At 40.2% G+C, this 21,776-nt stretch overlaps 1 protein-coding gene across 1 annotated transcript in view; it reads right to left on the reverse strand.

The window, feature by feature from the left end:
• The window catches only part of ephb6 (eph receptor B6), a 121,478-nt gene that overhangs the window by 46,349 nt on the left and 53,353 nt on the right, over positions 1-21,776 (reverse strand). The window contains exons 2-5 of the mRNA XM_049480743.1: positions 17,681-17,745; positions 10,731-11,003; positions 5,948-6,111; positions 3,894-4,189 (exon numbers count right to left, since the gene is read on the reverse strand). Of these exons, the coding sequence (XP_049336700.1) occupies positions 3,894-4,189; positions 5,948-6,111; positions 10,731-11,003; positions 17,681-17,745 (798 nt within the window). The remainder of the gene's footprint in view (positions 1-3,893; positions 4,190-5,947; positions 6,112-10,730; positions 11,004-17,680; positions 17,746-21,776) is intronic.

Below are 21,776 nucleotides of genomic sequence, written 5' to 3' on the forward strand. Positions count from 1 at the left end.
CTGGCTTCTTTCGTTTTTGTCATTGGAGATCTAGTGCAGCTAACAAGTAATAGACGTTTATAGTCAGTAGTATAACATCATACAAACATCATACTACACCATCTATACAATCACACACTTGCCTCAAATTGTAATTATACGCTCTGTGATTTATAAAAATACATTAAAGTAAAAACAGAGGAAGTTGTGATAAAGACCAATGGCTTTCAGAGGAGGACCCAGAACTAACACGGTGGGATTAGAACCAATCACAGAAACTATGCAAAGTGGGCAACCAATCATAGCCAGATGAAAGCATCGTAAGAAGCTACGAGGGGATTAAAACCAGTCACAGTCAGGGGAAGGCCTTAAAGAAAGTAAAGAGGGGATTAGAACTAATATCAGAAGAAGCATCAGAAGAATTAGAACCAATACCAGTCAGGAAGGAGATCTTAGAAAAAGTAAATTGAGGATTAGAACCAATCACAGTCAGAGGGAGATCTCAGAAGAAGCGATATAAGGATTAGAACCAATCACAGTCTGGGGGAGCTCTCAGAGGAAGCAATTTGGGGAATAGAACCAATCACAGTCAGAAGAAACTTTCAGGAGAAGCAAAGTGGGATTTAGAACCAATCATCATCAGGGGGAGGTCTCAGAGATCTTATCCAGATATAATCCTGATATTTAAGATGCATGAAGTGACCAGGTGACAAATATGCAAAACTAGAACACACACACATCACGCACACACACACACACACACACACACACACACACACACACACACAGTAATAAAGTACGTAATAACAACTGCCTAAACATGACACCAGATAAAAGCTCACTCATTGGGTCCCTCTGAAAGACTCACTGTGCGATTGTAGTGAACACAGCACTGAAGGAACAGTGAGTGCTGCAGATGGTCTCTTTTGTCAGTAAACAAATCTGTGCAACCCCCCCACTCACCATACACACACACACACACACACACACACAGACACACACTCGTACACTGAAGCCCACCGTCTCCTGTCCATCAAACAGAGAATATAATTATGGTGACAGAGAGGCCCAGGGACTATTGATTCACAGCCACGCAGACACAACACACACACACACACACACACATGCTTATAAACACACACACACACACACACACACACACACGCTACTGACGTAAAGCAAAAGTGACGCAGCAAAGGGCCGCAAGGATAAAAGGGACTGGAGGTTAAATCAGAATTACGAGTCTCTGAGTTTTCAGTACTCCTGTATTTGATACATGTGCACAGATGGCGTCTCTGTGAGTCTGAATGTGAACGCGCCTTCAACACGGCTGAACATCACAGTGGCAGTCACAGTACATCTAAAGACTAACTGTGATGATTCTTCAAAAAAAGGGGTTGGACAATGAAACTAAAACACCTGGTTTTAAACCACAATAGTTTATTGTGGTGACGGACAGTTCTGGTGGAAACAGGAGAGTTGAGGTGCACGTTGAATTCTGCAGTGATTTGATCAGCCGTGGTTTTATGTTTTTTGGATACAATCCGGGTTAGCACCCAAACATCCCTTTCAGACAGCTTCCTCTTACAGCATCCACAGTTAATCCTGTTGGATGTGGTTGGTCCTTCTTGGTGGTATGCTGACATTACCCTGGATACGGTGGCTCTTGATGCATCACAAAGACTTGCTGTCTCGGTCACAGATGCGCCAGCAAGACGTGCACCAACAATTTGTCCTCTTTTGAACTCTGGTATGTCACCCATAATGTTGTGTGCATTGTAATATTTAGAGCAAAACTGTGCTCTTACCCTGCTAATTGAACTTTCACACCCTTCTGTGCTCTTTGCTCACTTGTGCAATGTGCAATTAATGAAGATTGGCCACCAGGCTGCTCCAATTTAGCCATGAAACCTCCCACACTAAAATGACAGGTGTTTCAGTTTTATTGTCCAATGCTTGTAGTGTTTTTATAATAATTTTGATTTATAACCTGAAAAAGCATTCTATTATGGTCAATAAATCAACAGCTGTTGTATAGTTAATATAAAAGTGCTGTAATGATTAGTATGTAAGTGTTTTTTGCTGCAGTATCTGATGACTGTGCATCATTTTTTGTCTGGCTGTGACACATCCTCGCTCTCAGTATTGTTAGACAGTGCAGTTTGCAAAATGCTGTTTGTCTATCAGGCTGTGGACGTTTTAAAATGACGTGATATCCAACACACCACCATCTGTCCTCTCCCTGTCTCTCTCTCTCTCTCTCTCTCTCTCTCTCTCTCTCTCTTTCTCCGCAGTAACCAACTGAATATATATCCTGCATCAGTTCACAGAACAGTACAATTTTATTTTGAATGACTTTTCTGAGTTTTAAACGTAGCCAAAAAAAGCTAATTTTCACCTGACTTTTTTTCCCCAAATTTTGGTTTAGGCAAAACCAAATTGACATTTCCCAAGGTTTAATTTCCCATTATTCCAAATTGCTACAGTTATATCACATGACACTTATACTATAGATAGTATAGAAAGTCTTTATCAAGTATTTAATGGTATCATTTGATAATACTTTGATTTGCTGGTTTTATAGGACTCCAAAATCTGGTTTACAATAAACTGAATAAACATTTTTCCTAGGTTTGACTTCCCAGTTCTCCATATTGCTACAGTAATATCACTTAATAGTTATGCATTCAATACCTGAGAATGGGATTTAGTGGTGTTATATGGCAACCCACTGATTTCCATATTCTATAGAACTAAAAATAAACTATTATCTATATACAACCAATGAGCAAATAAGCTATTTGTCACCCCATTAATTCAAATTCTTATAGTAGTATTCATTATGTATGTTTTAACACTTCAGTGGAGTCATTTTATAATCGTTTCTTTTTTCTTTTTTTTTCATAAAAGTCTTTATACAACACAATTTGGTCTTTATACAACCATATGGGCATTTTTTACAAATTTGCCATCCCATAACTCAAACTTTCTACAGTCATTTAAGTTAAAACTTGATTTATACTATGAGAATTTTTTATTTTTTTTAAGATACTACTGGATTCATTTAAAACACTTTGGTTTTCTTCTTTAATAAGACTTTAAATGTGGTCTATAAATAATATTACATTTACAATATAGTGGATTTAACCTGAAAACAGATAGGTTTGCATTTTCTAGAATGTTGCACAGTTCTACAGAGAGATATTGTGTTTTTTTTTAATTGTATATTTGTTGATTAGATCAGGTTAAATTATGTTTATTTATCTCTAAACTCGTTTAATTTACATTTTCAGAAATTTCAGAAATTTTTTGTGAAAGCGACTACCGTCATACACAGTTTAGATGCATCCAGAAAGATGGATGATCACAAGCCATCAAACCAAGCTGAACTGCTTGAATGTTTGCACCAGGAGTAAAGGCATGAAGTCATCCAAAAGCAGTGTGTAAGACTGGTGGAGGAGAACATGACAGAATACCTGATTTATTACACCAAATATTGATTCCTGAACTTTATGAATATGAACTTGTTTTCTTTGCATTATTTGAGGTCTGAAAACTCTACCTCTATCTTTTTTGTTATTTCAGCCGTTTCTCATGTTTTCTCATGTTCTTTTTTTCTCAAACATAAACCTATAAATAGCAAAGTCAGAGAAACTGATTCAGAAACTGAAGTGGTCTCTTAATTTTGTTCAAAGCTGTATTTTTATTAAATATGTAATAAATACGTCACTATTATGATTACTAATATTATGATGATTTTTCACAAACCTGTGGTGACGTCACCTTTGAGAGCTGACCATCCTTTTCTACAGTCATCAGACTCGTGCACATTTGATTTTCAGCCCATACTATAGATTTTCACTCTATAGAAATGCACTGTGGTGATTTGCAGTGTAAATATTTAAAGAACTCACGCAGACAGGCGGAGCTGTTCTGATTTGGCTCGTATCCAGCGTCGCACGTGCACCCTCCAACAGGCACCATCCATTCACCCTCTGTGTTACAGTGCATCCTGGGACCCGACCCGCCCTGGGCCTGACTGTGAGGGACGCAGGTCCCGGCCACTGGCACCAGGGATGTAGGCTCCGCCCCTGAGGGAGTGGCTGGGTAGGAGGCTAGGAAACGACTGGTGGCTGGACAACGGCGGTAAAATATGGACACTCCCATGAGGGACACACATGCACCACTGTCTACTATAGCTAAGACAAACCTAAAAAAAAGAGAGAAAAAGAGAGAGAGTCAGTCTGCTGGAGCTATGATGCTAACACTGCTAACACTGCTAGTCACCCAAATCTATTTTGACAAAATATGGACACCAAACATATCTTGGTTGTGTTTTTCTGCATATAATCTTTTAAAAGACCATTAAGGACAATATTTCCTGTAATAATTCATAACATGATCAGAATGTATCATCAGATATTAAAGAAACATGCTGAGTTTAATCACTGGCAGCTCTTGTCAGCAGCTTCAGCCAGTATTTTCTAACTTGAACTGTGCAGAACATCATGGAGATCTTTTTGGGTTTTTTGGCTTCCAAATCTGCCCACCACCATTCCCCCAGTCCCATTTTCATTTTTTTCAGGTTGCCAGGTATGGACAGCAGCTCTCAAACAGTGTGCTACAGCCATGGAAATAGGCAAGCTGGCTATTTTTATGCTGAACAGGTAATCACTAGGCTTCAGTAAGGTTTGCTAAGCCTGGCTGGTTAATTTCTGCCACCACTAGTGTAGTAGAGAAGGGCATTAAAACCTAAATTTTCACTAATAATCTACAAACTATGACTTGTCGTCGCCTGCAACTGTGTATCAATCTGGTGACCAGTGTGAGCTTCACGTCTTGGGAGGAATTCTTCCTTTAAGGTGAGAGTGTGCTAGCAGTGAACCTGCATGTTCAAAAGTTTGTGGACACCTGCTCATCTACAAACATTGGTTTTCTTTTGGAATCAAGGCTATTCCTAGAAAAGCTTCGCAGTAGATGTTAGAACATTGCTGCAAGGAGGTATTAGGTCTTATTTAAATACAGACCTGTTTGTATTTTGTCAGTGTGGGCAATGTGCCAAGTCCTGCTGGGAAATGAAATCTGCATCTTTATAAAAGTTGTCAGCAGAGGGAAGCTGTAAGATACATAGTGCTTTAAGATTTTGCGGGAAAACAAAACTGCACTGACTTTAGACTTGATAATAAAACACAGTGGAGCAACACCAGCAGATGACATGTCTCTCCAAACCATCACTGATCATCAGTAAATTTTACATTTTATTTGTAAATCAAGGGAGCAGAGTCTGGAGGAAGAGTGGAGAGACACACAGTCCAAACTGCTCGAGGTCTAGTGTGAAGTTTCCACAACCAGTGATGGTTTGATGGTTTGAGCTAGATAACAACCTCATCATGAGCGCCATGTTCTAATATCTAGATCTAGATCTACATAAAGATAACATAAGGGATATATCTGTATGCTTCTGGACATGCTGCTCATTTCTCAGCTTGTCTGGACAAAAGTGAAGTCAGACAGAAAGCCTAATAGTGAGTATTTTCTGAAATATCACACCCATTAAATTTACATTACGGTGGCGGCGATGGTGGTGGTGGTGGTGGATGAGTCACGAAACACATAATTTAGAAGATATGGGTCACTTCATAAAAGGTCTGTGAAGCACTGGGCTAGAAAAAGTCAAGCTAATGGGAGGCCTGACTAATTCCTTTTGTCTTCTTTTGCTTTTTTCACATCCAGACTCTATTACTGCAAATATTAGCCCAGCATGCTGCTGATATTTACTCAGCTGAATTGCTTCGGCTGGGCGGGGGGACGGCGCGACCGGCTGAAACCCACCGTCTTTAAACTCGTCTCTGAACAGTGACCTATCTCATATTGCCACTGGACAATGAGGGACGTTAAGCAAAGCAAAGTGAAGCAAAGCAATGCAAAGGAAAGGAAAGAAAAGGTCAGAGGGTGGTGGGCGCAGTACCCGCGGCGTGTCAGTGGGGCAAAGCTGCGGGTTTTGACGTTGATGCGACGCATTCGGTCCGGTTTGTACTGGTGAGGAAGGCTGGGCTCCACCCGGCTGAAGCTCTTGTCTGCTGCGATGGTGTCTACTTTCACCCATCCCTCTCTGGATTCACCAGTGGAAGGCTGGAAAGTGAGAAAAAAATATTTATACTTTTATAAATATTATATATATACAGGGTTGGACAATAAAATTGAAACACCTGGTTTTAGATCACAATCATTTATTGCCCTAAACATCCCTTTCAGACAGCTTCCTCTTACAGCGTCCACAGTTAATCCTGTTGGATGTGGTTCCTCCTTCTTGGTGGTATGCTGACATTACCTTGGATACCGTGGCTCTTAATGCATCACAAAGACTTGCTGTCTTGGTCACAGATGTGCCAGCAAGACAAGGAGCATCCAAAGAAGCACTGTTCAATCCATATTTCAAAAAAATGACAAGAAAAGCTACAAACGTACCAAGACATGGCCATAGTCCACCTAAACTGACTGATCGAGCAAGGAGAAAATTGGTTAAAGAAGCAGCCAGAGAACCATGGTCACTCTGGAGGAGTTGCATAAATAAACAGCTCAAACGGGAGAAAACCATTGTTGAAAGAAAGACATACGAAGTGCTGTTGTACAGCAAACATGTGGAAGAAGGTGCTGTGGTCATATGAGACCAAAGTTTTTTTTTTTTTACCTAAATGCAAAGCGTTTAGCTATGTGTGGCAGAAAATATCACTGCTCATCACCCTGAACACACCAACCCCCACTGTGAAACATGGTGGTGGCAGCATCATACTGTAGATCTGCTTTTCTTCAGCAGGGACAGAGTTGGGAAGCTGGTCAGAGTTGACGGGAAGATGGATGGAGTTAAATACAGGATAATGCTGGAGGAAAATCTGTTGGAAGCTGCAAAAGACTTGAGACTGGGAAGAAGATTCACCTTCCAGCAAGACAATGACCCAGGTCAAAAGTCTGGACACACCTTCTCGTTTTCAATGCGTTTCTTTATTTTCTTATGACTATTTACATTGTAGATTCTCACTGAAGGCATCAAAACTATGAATGAACACATGTGGAATTTTATGTACTTATTAAAAAAAGGTAAAATAACTAAAGAAAACATGTTTTATATTCTAGTTTCTTCAAAATAGCCACCCTTTGCTCTGATTACTGCTTTGCACACTCTTGGCATCATTCTCTCAATGAGCTTCATTAAGAGGTGGTCACCTGAAATGAAAAATTTTCCAACAGGAAGGAAGGAGTTCCCAGAGGTGTTTTTATTAGCACATGTTGCTCCTTTGCCTTCTTCACTCTGTGCTCCAGCTCATCCCAAACCTCAAATCTGGATTGGGTTCAAGTCTGGTGACTGTGGAGGTTCAGCTCATTTTTTGTTAAGTACATAAAACTCCACATGTGTTCATTCATAGTTTTGATGCTTCAGTGAGAATCTACAATGTAAATAGTCATGAAAATAAAGAAAACGCATTAAAAAAGAGAAGGTTTGTCCAAACTTTTGGCCTGTACTGTAGTTAAAAGGGCAGAAGACAAGCCTGACGTCTGTTCAGAGCAACAGAGATTTGAATTCGGAGAATTCACAGTGTTCTGCGGCTCCACTGCACTCACCTGAGTCTCCGTTAGCATTTTAAACCCTGTTTTCTGGCCCTGAGGAGGGTTATATTAAAGCACACACACACTGCTGAGACTCCCCACTCCCCACGCGACAGCCTCTAAAAACACAGCGCTGAAAAAGCTTAAAACAAAAGTGACACTGGAGTTGAACCTTGTGGAACTCCAAATCCCGAAGGGCGTCTCTGAATTTAGCAAAGCAACAGTGAGACAGACAGGGAGGTTACAGAGCTGTGGGTTTAGAGATCTGTGCTAATAGCATTTAAATGTCAAAACATGGCTGAATAACACTGGTTGGGGGATCCTTCAGTAGCAGTGAAAGAAGGAATGATGGACTTTGAGCCTGAGCTTGGCTTAGAGCTTTAAGGCCCTATTTTAGTGATCTGTAGTGCATCGGTCAATTACGCATTGGATTTAGCTGGATTTAGGGCGTGACTGTGTGTCTTTGATATCGTGAGGGTGCAAAAATATATACAAAAATATATATAAAAATTATATGGCTCGAAACACGCAAAAGGCATGTACTTATTGGCGTAGGAACTGGGAGAATGGGTGGGATGTGTGCCACCCAATATCAGAAATAGGTGGATTTGTCCTCCCCAAAAATTATACCCCAGAAAAAGCAGAAATTGTTTAAAAATAAACTTTTATTTTGAAAGTGTGCTGAAATCTGCACCGCCGCTTGGTGTGTGTCTGTGTTTTGGGCGTAACATAAAAAAAAACCAACCAGTGTGCCAAGTTGGAATTCCGTTTAAGAGACAAGTGCATTCGCTCTGACGTTTGCGCGTTGGTATCTTAACAGTACGGCGCTTTTGTGTCTCAGCAGAGGATACTGACCTTCTCATTCACGCTGTGAAGATACGGCAGCAGCTCATTCAAGGGAACAGCAATGTCATTTTAATCTTTACACTGCGTTCCAAATTATTATGCAAATTGAATTTAAGTGTCATAAAGATTTTTTGTTTGTTTGTTTATCAATTAAACCCATGGATGGTATTGTGTGATAATTAGTTTGCCAGATGAGCAGAGTAAAAGGAAAACTACTTAAGAAGGATGTTCCACATTATTAAGCAGGCCACAGGTTTCAAGCAACATGGGAAAGAAAAAGACTCTCTCAGCATTAGATATTTTACGAAAACTTAAGCGTAATCATTGTACCGGAAAGAGATTTGTGGCTGATTCAGAGCATAGACGGGTTTGTGCAGATAAAGGCAAAATGAGGAAGGTTTCTGCCAGGCAAGTTCATCTGATTAAGAGAGCAGCTGCTAAAATGCCATTAAAAACAGCAAACAGGTATTTAAAGCTGCTGGTGCCTCTGGAGTCCAAACCTCAAGGTGTTTTATCTTCAAGAGGCTTGCTGTGGTGCATAAACCTACTATTTGGCCTCCCATAACCAGAGCTCACAAGCAGAAACAGTTGCAGTGGATCCAGACATATATGAAGACTTATTTCCAAACAGTCTTGTTTACTGATTAGTGTCGTTCAACCCTGGATGGTCCAGATGGATGGAGTAGTTGATGGTTGGTGGATGGCCACCATGTCCCAACAAGGCTGCAATGTCAGCAAGGAGGGGGTGGAGTCATGTTTTGGACCGGAATCATGGGGAGTGAGCTGGTAGGGCCCTTTAGGGTCCCTGAAGGTGTGAAAATCACACTATTGCTATTCTTTTTCAATAAAGCCGCTTTCTACAAAGCCATTACCAGCCCAAACGCACTACTAAAACCTGTTTAAATACATAGGTATGTTTTTTAACAGAATACATCATTCTACTTTTTAAACATCCTGGTCAACAGTTAATATGGTTAATATTTTTCATTTGTGTTTTTTTCAACCCATTTTCCCCATTTCCCCATCTCCCCAACCTAATGCCTGCCCCAAGCGGATGTCCACCAGCCAAACATCTGTAAAGCTGATTTTCACTTTCCACCATGAATGTCTGATGTTACTCAAGACTTCTTCAAACCTCACACTTTCCCTTCCACAGTTATGAAGCCTATGAAGACTAAAGCGTAATGGAAACTCCTGCAATATACAGACATCATAGAGGCTGGATCTCTTTCCACATAACATAACTCCCATGGATTACTCCTTTATTCTTGGCAGAGCTTCACACAGGAACAGGCTGTGGTGAGACAACTGACTGCCAGAGTGTGTATCAGTGTGTGGGTGTGCTGTACAAGTTGTGGATGTTTCTTGCTGAAGAAGTTCTTGCCGATGTTTGGTACGACTATAGAATAACCAGAAACTACTGTTGGTAAAGGTAGTTTTACACCTAACTTGTTTGGTTTGGGCTTTTGCGTTGAGATGACTGTTTGAGTGAAAGGGGCTACATATCATGGTCCTGAACAAAGAACCAAAATTTGATTGGTCAAAAGAGGTGGTCTACTGAACCACAGTCTATACTGTATAATGAGTCTGGTGGTAGAAGCGAGGTAGTTCAAGATAGAGTGAGGTAGAGTGAAGTACAGTATTCAGTATGTGACTTTTCTAAGCACTAACTAGAGTCAGAAGTCAGCCAACCTGGAGTCCAAGCAATGTGATGAGATTGGATGTGTTGGTTAAAGCTGCCCTGCCCTAAAAAAAACACACACCAGTTTCGAGTTTGCTGTTCTTAAGCAGCATTTCTTGATGTGAATCATGCCTCGCGCAAAAGATCAAGCTCTCAGAAGACCTACATTCAAGAATTGTTGACTTGCATGAAGCTGGAAAGGGTTAAAGGGTTAAAAAGTATCTCTAAAAGTCTTGATGTTCATGTGTCCACTGTAAGACAGACAGTCTACAAATGGAGAAAGTTCGGCACTGTTACTGGAGCTACTCTCCCTAGGCCGGGTAAAGTCCTGTAAAGATGACTGCAAAAGCACAGCACAGAATGATCAATGAGGTGAGGAAGAATCCTAGAGTGTCAGCTGAAGACTTCTCTTCAGAATCTCTGGCACATGTTCTTGTTAACAATTTTGTTGACAAATCTACAATAAGGAAAACATTAAACAAGAATGGAGATCATGGGAGGAAGACACCACGGAGGAAGCCACTGCTCGTTTGAAGTTTGCAAAAGAGCACCTGGATGTTCTACAACAGTACTGGGGTAGTTAAAAGTAAATGTAGTAAAGTGTAAAAGTGTCTCGTACCTCGGCAGCCCAGGTTCTCTCCAGCTCTCTCTGGGAGTCGGCCTGCTTGTAGTAGAGCGTCAGCGTCTCGCGGCAGGTGGGCGAGGGCGAGCGCAGGCTGGAGCAGTCCCGGACCGAAAAACGCATCGTCACGAAGACCCGCGGGGCGTCCTGTCGGAACAGGAAGGGCGTGGCCAACCAGTTGTCTTGGGCCCGATTGTTCTGATTGACGTTACAGACTTCGAAGGTCCTGATTAGTTTCCCCTTATCGTCCAGCACGCTCACTTCATCCCACTGAGAGAGAGAGAAGAGAAAAGAAAAGATTTTAGTCCAGAACAAAAATAATAAATGATAAATCACCACAGATGTTGCTATGGTGTTGCCATGTGGTTGCCAAATTGATGCTGTAGTGTTGCTTGATGGTTGCAATGGCGTTGCTAGGTTTCTGCTAAGGTTTTGCCGAGTGGTTGCCATGGAATTGCTTAACATTGGTCGCTAAACATTTGCAGTGGTATCCCAGGTGGTTACTATACTATGATGTTGCTAAATGGTTACTTTGGTGCTGCCAGGTGGTTGCTATGGCATTACTAGATGGTCCCTATGGTCCATATTCTGATAGATTAATTAATTAATTGGTTAATTTAGTATCTGATACAACCACATGTTCACAGGTGGTTGATAATCGTCTGCAATGGAATCCATGGGGGTTGCTCTGAAACCACTCTGATTGGTTGGGTCTTGTCAGAATAATTTGCATAATTGTGACATAACAAGTGCACAGCATTTATTCCTACGAGGAAAACGTCTGCACGCCTGTAAATGTCACCCTGTTATTTAGTGTCCGCTTTAACATAACATACAGTACCAGTCAAAAGTTTGGACACACCTTTAATTCAGTGTTTTTTCCTTATTTTAAAATGTTTTGCATTGTAGATTAATACTAAAGTCATTTAAACTATAAAGATGAAGAAAAACATATCAAATAATTTATTTAATAAAAAAGTGTTCAACAAACCAGAATACGTTTTATATGATAGATTATTCAAATTAGCACCTCCTTTTGCTTAGATAGAGACAGTTTTGCACATCTTGGTTGGATTTTCTTAGTCAGTTTTAAGAGGTGGAGTCACCTGAGATTCAGGCTTTCAGTTAACAGCTGTGCTGAACTCATCAAGAGTTAATTATTTGAATTTCTTGTCTCTTAATAAAAAGTGTTTGAGAGCATCAGTTGTAAAGTTGTGAAGAGGTAGAGTTACAGGTATACAGTGAATAGCTCTATTTGAATAATTTTCTAATCCATATTATATTATAAAAATAGTTTACATACACTATGAAAGGAAGAGCAAGAGTTTCCTCTGTTGCACAGGATAAGTTGATCAGAGTTACCAGCCTCAAAAACTTCAAGTTAACAGCTCCCCAGATAAGAGCACATAAATGCTCCTTTACAGAGTATTTTGGTTTGTTTAATATTTTTAAGTTACTACATGATTCATTATGAGTTCCTTCTTAGTCTGAATGACTTTAGTATTCACTTACAATGTAGGAAAAAATCCAACATATAAATAAAATACTGTATAATGATATTTGATGCTGTTCCAAATAAACAAGTCAAGGCTAAAATTGAAATGGACAAATTTCTATAATTCTATATTAAGTGTTGTCGCTAATTTCAACCAATCGTTGAAGCTTTACCATCAGCAGAGGTGGAAAGTAACGAATTACATTTACTCACGTTACCGTAATTAAGTAGATTTTATGAGTAATTTGTAATTTTTTAAGTAGTTTTTAAAATAGGTCATTTTACTTTTACTCAAGTAGATTTTGACACAAGTAATTTACTTCGCTACTTTTGAAAACTCCCAATTACTGAGGAAAAAATAAAATGCTGGAAAAATTAAACCAATAAGGGATGCGATTTGTTCCGTATTTACATTAATGCCCAATCCACATGTCTGAACCTCACATCCACACTAAACCCCTCCTCCATCCGCTTGCTCCTCTGTGTGTGTTTTTTCATTTAAAACGATTCATTTTTTTTTTTACCTCAAATAATTAAAAGTAGCTATGTAACTTTTACTCAAATTACATTTTAAATTAAGTACTTTTTTACTTTTACTCGAGTAGATTTTTAGATGGGTACTTTTACTATGACTTGAGTAGAATTTTAGCAAAGTAAAGGTACTTTTACTTAATTACAATTTTTTTTTTTTACTTTTTTCACCTCTGACCCATCAGCCATAATAATGGAAACGAGAGGACGTGAGGAGTGAAAGAGTGAAGAAGGGAAGCTGCTGCAGGCTGGGTATCTCTGTATGATCTGCACTGAGGAAAACGACATTTGCCATGTTCTCTCCACCGTCGCCACGAAGAGACGCGGCAGACCGAGTGGAGGAGTGAGTCCACCACGGCCCAAACGCTGATGTGATGTAATGTGAGCTGAAAATTCCAGAAATACACTCAGAAATCTCCACACTGAAACACACACACACAAAGAATGAACACTCACACGAAGGGGGGGGGGGGGAGTCTCTACCACACGAACGTAGAGAAAGAGAAAGAGAGAGAAAGAGAGAATAGGACAGCAGCTCAGGAGCGTGACTGATTAAAATTAGAGGACACTGAACTGTGAGCAGAAAATGGATGGATGAATGAATAGATGGATGGATGGATAGATGGATGGGAGAGACAGAAAGAGCAAGAGAGAGAGAGAGAAAGAGAGAGAGAGAAAATGACAGACCAGACGTGCAGAGCAATCAAGAAAAGTGATGGGGTGAGGAGAGGTGAACGAATGTGTGAAAAAAAAGGAAAAAAAAAAGTAGAAATTCAACAGCACCTAAAATTTCTGGATTATTGCTATCTTGGCAACAGAAAACACAGGTGCGTCACTGACTGAAAACAACCTACAGGGGTTGGACAATGAAACTAAAAACGCCTGGTTTTAGACCACAAAGATTTATTGTGGTGATGGACAGTTCTGGTGGAAACAGGAGAGTTGAGGTGCACATTGAATTCTGCCGTGATTTGTTCAGCCGTGGTTTTATGTTTTTTGGATACAATTCAGGTTATCACCCAAACATCCCTTTCAGACAGCTTCCTCTTACAGCCTCCACAGTTAATCCTGTTGGATGTGGTTGGTCCTTCTTGGTGGTATGCTGACATTACCCTGGATACGGTGGCTCTTGATACATCACAAAGACTGGCTGTCTTGGTCACAGATGCGCCAGCAAGACGTGCACCAACAATTTGTCCTCTTTTGAACTCTGGTATGTCACCCATAATGGTGTGTGCATTGCAATATTTAGAGCAGAACTGTGCTCTTACCCTGCTAATTGAACCAACCTTCACACTCTGCTCTTACTGGTGCAATAATGTGTAGTTAATGAAGATTGACCACCAGGCTGCTCCAATTAACCATGAAACCTCCCACACTAAAATGACAGGTGTTTCAGTTTCATTGTCCAACCCCTGTATATCTGTATATATTTCAGTACGAGAGTCTGTGCTACATTCGTAGCAGCTACATTTGCTAGACTAATACAAAATATGATCATCATCATCATCTCTTTCTCTCTCTCTCTATTAAATAGCATCTGATATGTGATATAGTTCATAAAATACTGAGGAACTGTGATGCCCAGCAGTATTGTTAAAATCTCTGCTACTTCTAATGTCTGCTACCACTAATTGAGACAGACAAAGAGAGGGAAAAAGAGATGAAGAGAGAGAGAGAGAGAGAGAGAGAGAGAGAGAGAGTGAAAAGTAGCTGTGTCTCCTCTAACGCTTTTGTCTCTCTGTAGGTCAGGGGCGCTGAGTAGCTTCAGGCCCAAAAGATACAGTGAATCAGAGAGAGAGAGAGAGAAAGATAAAGAGAGAGAGAGAGAGAGAAAGAGAGAGATTGAAGAGACAGTGTGTAGGGTAAGTAATGAACTCTGGTCTCTTCGTCTTTCCTCCTCCGTCTCTTTAGTCCTCCTCCGTTCTCTCAGAGCCCTGAGGTCACGTAAGCATACAACAGTCACAATGTGAACTGTCAACAAGGATGAAACGGCCTTTCAGGCTTACACACACACACACACACACACACACACACACACGCACACACACAAACACACACACACACATACAGGCTTATGTGTGTGTTTTCACCCTGATTTCTTAACCTTTTTTACTCTGCGACCCCTTTTTAAGCTTTAAAAATCAGCCCTGTTATCGCTTTAACAAAGTCGATTAATCTTGACACTTTTTTTTTACACTAAAAGGCTCTAATCTTCGCCTACCGAGAGCCTAAACACTCCCGCCGCCTCTCCCCGCGTCTGACTGGTGGTTTCACGTGCCAATCATCTGCCTCTGGATGGATTCCGGCTATGTTCAGTGCGAAACTGACCAATAGATGCTCTGGAAATCACAAAGGACACGCCCATCACATCAGTCTTCTTCAGAATAAGGTCTGTGTGTGTAAATACAGTAGTCTACAGCTGCTGGAGTTTCTAGTTTCTGCAGTGCTTCAGGAAAGCAGCAATAGAGCCCGAAGAGTTTTGATTCATATAATAAAGATAATATAAAAATAGTGATTTATTACACAATTATTACTTATTATAGTCTCCCTCCCAAAATACAGAGAAGTACCAGCATTAAAATAACTTCAAACAAGGACACAGAGTTTGTTGTGATTAATACTGATTTTATTTTAAAATGATTGATTTTAAACTTGATTTTGCCAGTTATTGCCGATGCTTTGTTTACCTTTTCAAACATCTAATATTAAAATATTAAGCTTTAAAAAGAAGACAACTATTGTTGTGATTAACCTGGTTCATTTTTGAATCAATAGACAATCAATAGGTCAATATTTTGCAATACAAAGATGTGAACATATATATTTAACTGTTGGTTTGACATCACAAGGTCACGTTTTAAAAAAGTTCAATAGATTTATTAATCTTTTTGTCTGGTATATTTTTTATGGTTCTGCCCTTCAAGAAAAAGAGCCAATCAGCTTGCAGCTTACACACTGCGAGTGAAGGAGTGGTCAGGACGAGGAGGAGACATTGACAGTGTAAGGCTATTCCATGGGGTATCCTAATTGTCTTTGCACACCTCCGCTTTAGGAGCAGGAATGGGAGTGTCTCTTCAGAATGGAAACTTTTCTCCCAAAGTTCAGAGTTATATGTTCTATTAAGGTTATCTTTAACATTTCTTCACTGAGACCATTGTACGTCTCACACTGAGACCATTAAAATGATACCAAACATGACATTCACATTTCATATTGACAAGATACATTCCAGATCCACTATTTAAAAAGTTCTTCAACTCAGTAGATATCCTCAAGCAAGATGGTCAGTTGCACTTTGGCCCCATCTTCAAGCAAGAGGTGTCAACTGCCCTTTTGGCCAGGCTTCATGATTTGATTTGATTACTTTCAACACAATGCCCGAGGTGAGGAGCGGAGGTGTGCAAAGACAATTAGGGTACCCCATGGAATAGCCTTACAACAGTATATATTAACTGGACCAAGCCATCCCGCTGTTTTCAACGGAGCCAGGTGAGGCCAATCGTGTCACTTCCAGATCGGCTTCTCGTGGGGGCGTTAACCTGGAAAGTGAGAGATTGCGCAGGCGCCAGCATGACGCGAATCTGCCCCTTGCCGTGCAAGCAACCGTGCTGAGAAAAGAGTGAGAAAAGCTCCATTCCTTCCCAAAATGGGGCTTTTATTAAATGAACAGACGATATAAACTAGAATTACTGATAGCCAATATCAGTCCATGGATTTACTGAAGAATATTCATAGTTTTTCTATATAACAAGCCTTTAGAAACTCTGTAATGATAATAATAAATGTGTAATATAAAATATAGTTATATCTATACATTATAATTCTCATAGTCTATCTTACTTCTATTTACTACTATCTAACTATCTACAATGTATTGTATTGTCAATGTTAGCAGTATTATTATATTTGCATAATATGAGGTTACTTTGGCCCTGTTCGACGGCAATCGGCTCCGTACTTTTGAATTATAAGGAGCAACTTCTCCAAACATTACAGCAGGGTATTTTGGGTCGCGTTTTTTATTCACGTCATCGTTAGCATAGTTGTATAAAAACTTCATTTTTTAAAGCACATCGGCCTTGTCATAACCGAAAACGGCTTGGAAATACATTTATTATTGGTTCAAAGACACCCCGAAATGAATGGAAGTGAATGGAAAACTTCGCTTAAATGGTCCTCTCATCCCTCAGCAGCACACTTCCAGTGGCACATTTTGGAAGGGAAAAGCTGGGGGCCTGGGAGGAGATCTGAGCAAGAGCAACAGATACAACAACAGAGACCCAGAACAGTTGAACAACTGAAGTTGCACATCAAGCAAGAATGAGAAAGAATTTCCACCTACAAAACGTCAACGCTTATTGAGTGACGGTAAACGGAAAAGTGGTGAAACACAATGGTAAACATGATCCCGTCCCAACTTCTTTCAAACATGTTGCAGCATCAAATTCAAAATAAGGAAATCTTGGCAAAAAACATAGGGTTTATCCTTTTTAACATTAAGAGCCCTATTTTAGTGATCTATTTCCCGCCGCCAAGATAGAAACACGGCAGAAATTTACCTGAACACACCTCACCTCCAGACCACCACACCCATCAGTGTTGTCATGCCTGATGCTAAAAGCTCTCCGATCTCTCCCACACTCAGCTTTGCATCCATTTGCAGCCTCTGAACTACATTGCCCAGGATGTACCACGCATTGGTATCACACCCCATTGCGATCACATGACACAGCACTTAAGCATATGACACTTCCAGCAAGCAGATCACCTGAGTACTAGCCACATGGTATATCCCTATATCTCTATATATCCCTTAGATATCCCACTGTTGTCATTTTCTATGTACCTGAGTGCCCTGGTCTAGTGAGATTATAGTTTTAGGGTGTAGGGTAGGTGGACTTCAGGTTTTGAGACTCACCCCGTTGTCAGGATATGTTGTCCAGCCAAGTTCTGAGGTGGACTCGGTCGTGTCCAGCAGCATTACTGTATTAGAGAGAGAGAGAGAGAGAGAGAGAGAGAGAAAGAAAGAGAGAGAGAGAAAAGGAGAGTGAATATGATGTATTGCACACAGACAAAAAAAATCACAGCTCTCTGTATTATTATACACTCCCATGGAAGACCATCAAAGAACAACAGAACGAGAGAAAGAGAGAGAGAGACAGAGAGAGAGAGAAAGAGAGGGGCGTAATGTTAAATATGGAACCTGTCGCTGTGTTTACAAATGAATAATTTCTGAAATTTCCTAAATAAAACTTTAATGTTTCATGTTTATTTGATGAAACATATTTTTCCACATGAGGGGGAAAGTAGTTGCTCTTCTGAAGCAGGTCAGAACCGACCCGGGACGCCCCACACTCCCCACACTCCCCACACTCCCATTTTAATGAAGACTGTGTGAGAAAACAGAGGAATTTACAGAAGAAGTTCCTTCACAGCTTTATTATCCCAGAATCCCTGTTCACACCTGAATTGAATCCTGTTATAAATTTAAATGAATAATTTTAGCTTTTACACGAGGTAGTTAAATATGTTTCTGGCTAATTGGATTGCTGTATGAAATTAAAAATATATAACATGCATATAACACAGCATATAACATGTCTCATATGCGTCTCAGACACTTATCTCCAAAAAACAACTTTACAGGAGAGAGAAAAAACCTTGTAAACTTTCAATGGAAGTCAATGTAAAAAGAGTTTATTTCAGTTCATTTAGAAGAGTTTCTATTGGTCCGTTCATCAATAAATTTTGGCACAGTGTAAGGGACAGTTTGTCTCTTTAAATTTTGTAGTAAACTAAAAATTGACAAAAATGGAGATGAGTAATTTTATTGGACAGCGAGGGTATGTTTGTTAAAAGCGTCTCAGACCATCTCCTCAAGCGGTTTAGATGATCTGATTTGTATTTGTTTTAAATGCGTCTCAGACAAACTTTGTTTTATATATTTGTTTTGTGCTAAGCTGGCTATATTATAGTTTTGGGATATTCTACAGTGAAGTTAATAGAGCTGGGTAAAAAAATATATTTATAATTGTAATGAAATGGCTGTTGGTCAGCGTTTGAGAAAAAAAAAATATATATTATTAAAAAAAATATACTGCGTACCCATTAACAACATATTTCATAATACGATTAAATATTAGTTACGTTTTTTATGTAAATAATTGCTCAAAAGCTTGAACCCTGGATTAACACCTGGTTACATTTCCATTGCATGCTGTTAGCATGACTGCTAAAGCCACACACACACACACACACACACACACACACACACACACACCAGTTCAGAGTAATGTGTTAATGAACAAACCATGTTAAGTGCACTTGACACACTTTGTGATTATTCTGACTTTAAACACACACTGACACACTTCCTGACTGGACCACACACACACACACACACACACACACACACACACACACTGAGGTTTTTAATTCTGTCCAATTCTGTCAACTGCCCTTAAAACCAGTTAAATTGTAATTCCCTGGCTTAATGCTAAAGCCACCCCCATTTCTCTCTCTCTCTCTTTCTCTTTCTCTCTCTCTTATTCTCTCTCTCTCGTAAACAGCTTTTTCTTAGATTATGTTTACAGATGGAGCTCCCACAAATCTCTCCATCACTCTCTTCCTCTCTCCCTCTCTCTCTCTCTCTCTCTCTCTCTCTCTCTCTCTCTCTCTCTCTCTCACTGCATTGCTCCTTCTCGGTTCCTCCAGAAGTTAGATGGATATTTTGGACGGTGGAAAAAAAAAAAGGAAGACTGGAGATTTCCGGAGCCGATTAACAGATTTAGTGGTTTTTCGGAGCTTAAAAAACATCATTGAAAGAGGACAGTTTTATAACGCTGGGTTTGCCAGTGTCAGGATTTACGAGATTACGTGCACGACATCACGCATCGAAAAACACACCGGATACAGTCCGGACAAAGAGCCTGCCCACCGCTGCTGTCTGCTCCCTCCCAGAAATAGAATATATGTACAGAAATGAGATATAGTCATATATGAAATACACTGCCTGTCTAATAAAAAGTCTCCACCTGGATTTAAGTAAGTAAATGATGTGGGGTTGATGCTGCAGTTGGTCTGCAGGTTTAGGTTCAGCAACAGTATGTGCTGAAAGAATGAGGTCAGCTGACTACCTGAATATACTGAATATAGACCAGGTTATTCCTGGATCAATGGATTTTTTCTTCCCTGATGAACACGAGCATATTCCAAGATAACAATTCCAGGATTCATGGGGCTGGAATTGTGAAAGAGTTTTAGGTTCAGAAAGCACGAGAGCATCATTTTCACACATGAATTGTTCACCACAGAGTCCAGACCTTTCCTGGGGCGGTCCTGATGAGAGCCAGTTTCATCATCATAACATTTTTGACGGTCTTTGCGTCTGCACTTGAGGATACTGTTAAAGTTCTCTAAACAACCTTGTCTAGCAATGCTGCAACCACCTAGCAACACCACAGAAGCCACATATGACTAACTTTTTTACACTACTGACCACGTAGCAACAGCCTAGCAACTGCCTAGCAACTACCAGGATATAGAAACCGCTTTAGCTGCATTTTCTTCAGCTAAATTTCTAGATGCACTTAAAATGCAGCTGCTGTAAAATGAATCAGCCTCCATTAATCAATAGAAACCGATTACGATACGACACTGCTGACCAGATGTTACCTGCAGGCCATTCTCAGCACAACACTGGCACTGGCACTGATGTGATACACGGTAGCCGCCGTGTGTGCCGCTGAGATGTGCATATATATCAGATACAGCAGCATCACTGGCTTTAATACACACTCACTGCCCACTTATCAGATCCCCCCCCCCCACCACCACCACCACCACCACCACCACCAACACCAACACCACCACCACTACCACCACCCGGCGTAGCTCCATCCTGTTGGAGTACAGTTAGAGACTGAAGCCCATCTGTTGATGCACAGTTTGTGTTAGATGTCCTCTGGCCTTTCAGCAGTGGTCAGTTTCTCACCACAGAGCTGCTCTTTTTCATCGCTAACGACGACAAGATAAAAATCTGTAATGATCAGATTAAAAACAAATCAATTAATATACCAAAAATGATGCATTTATCTAATTCAATTTATTTTACAAAAGGTAAGGTCAGGTAATCCAAACTCCAAAACTTTATAAAAACTCCTCAAACTGTGTCACATCCCCTGTTTGACTGCCTAGCAACAGCTTAGCAACCACCTGAAATAATTATAGTAACTACGTACCTTTCAATACTGTAGCACCTGTCTAACAGCCGCTTAGCAACACCATAGCAACCACCTGAAATAATTCTAGTAACTATGTATTTGTCAATACTACTGCGCCCATCGAGCAACCACCAGGCAACACCATCGCAACCACCTGAAATAATTATAGTAACTACATATCTATCAGCACGGTAGCACCCATCTAACAACAACTTAGCAACACCATAGCAACCACCTGTGATCCCATTACATACAATTAGCAACACCACAGCAGCCATCTGAAATAATTGTAGTAACCAAATTTCTGTCAATACTATAGCATCCATCTTCTAACCACCTAGCAACACCACAGCTACCCCCTGTAATCTCATTACAAACAATTAGGAACATAACAGCAATTGCGTAGCAACACCACGGCTTAGGAACCACCTGGGATAGTAGCACCATAGAAACCACTTAGCAACCACTTGGCAACAACATAACAACTACCTGGGATATCACAGCAACCATTAAACAACACCATAGCAACAACCAAACAAAGACAAAGCAACAGCGTAGCAACCACTAGACAAAAGAGTCATCCTGAGCCAAAATATAGAGTTGGAAAACCGGTAGAGCGAAAATGAAGTCAAAAAAGAGAAGAAAAAAAAAACAAGTCATACAAGGAAATACAAACAGTGAAAGAACGCTCTGTATGTCGTAGGATAACGGTGGCAATACTTTTCAGAAAACATATGAAATAGACAGGCTTAAATACCCAAAGATAATCACACAGCTGAAAACGTAGAAATA

The sequence above is a fragment of the Astyanax mexicanus genome, chromosome 6 (genome assembly GCF_023375975.1).
Source record: "Astyanax mexicanus isolate ESR-SI-001 chromosome 6, AstMex3_surface, whole genome shotgun sequence".
Lineage (NCBI taxonomy): Eukaryota > Metazoa > Chordata > Actinopteri > Characiformes > Acestrorhamphidae > Astyanax > Astyanax mexicanus.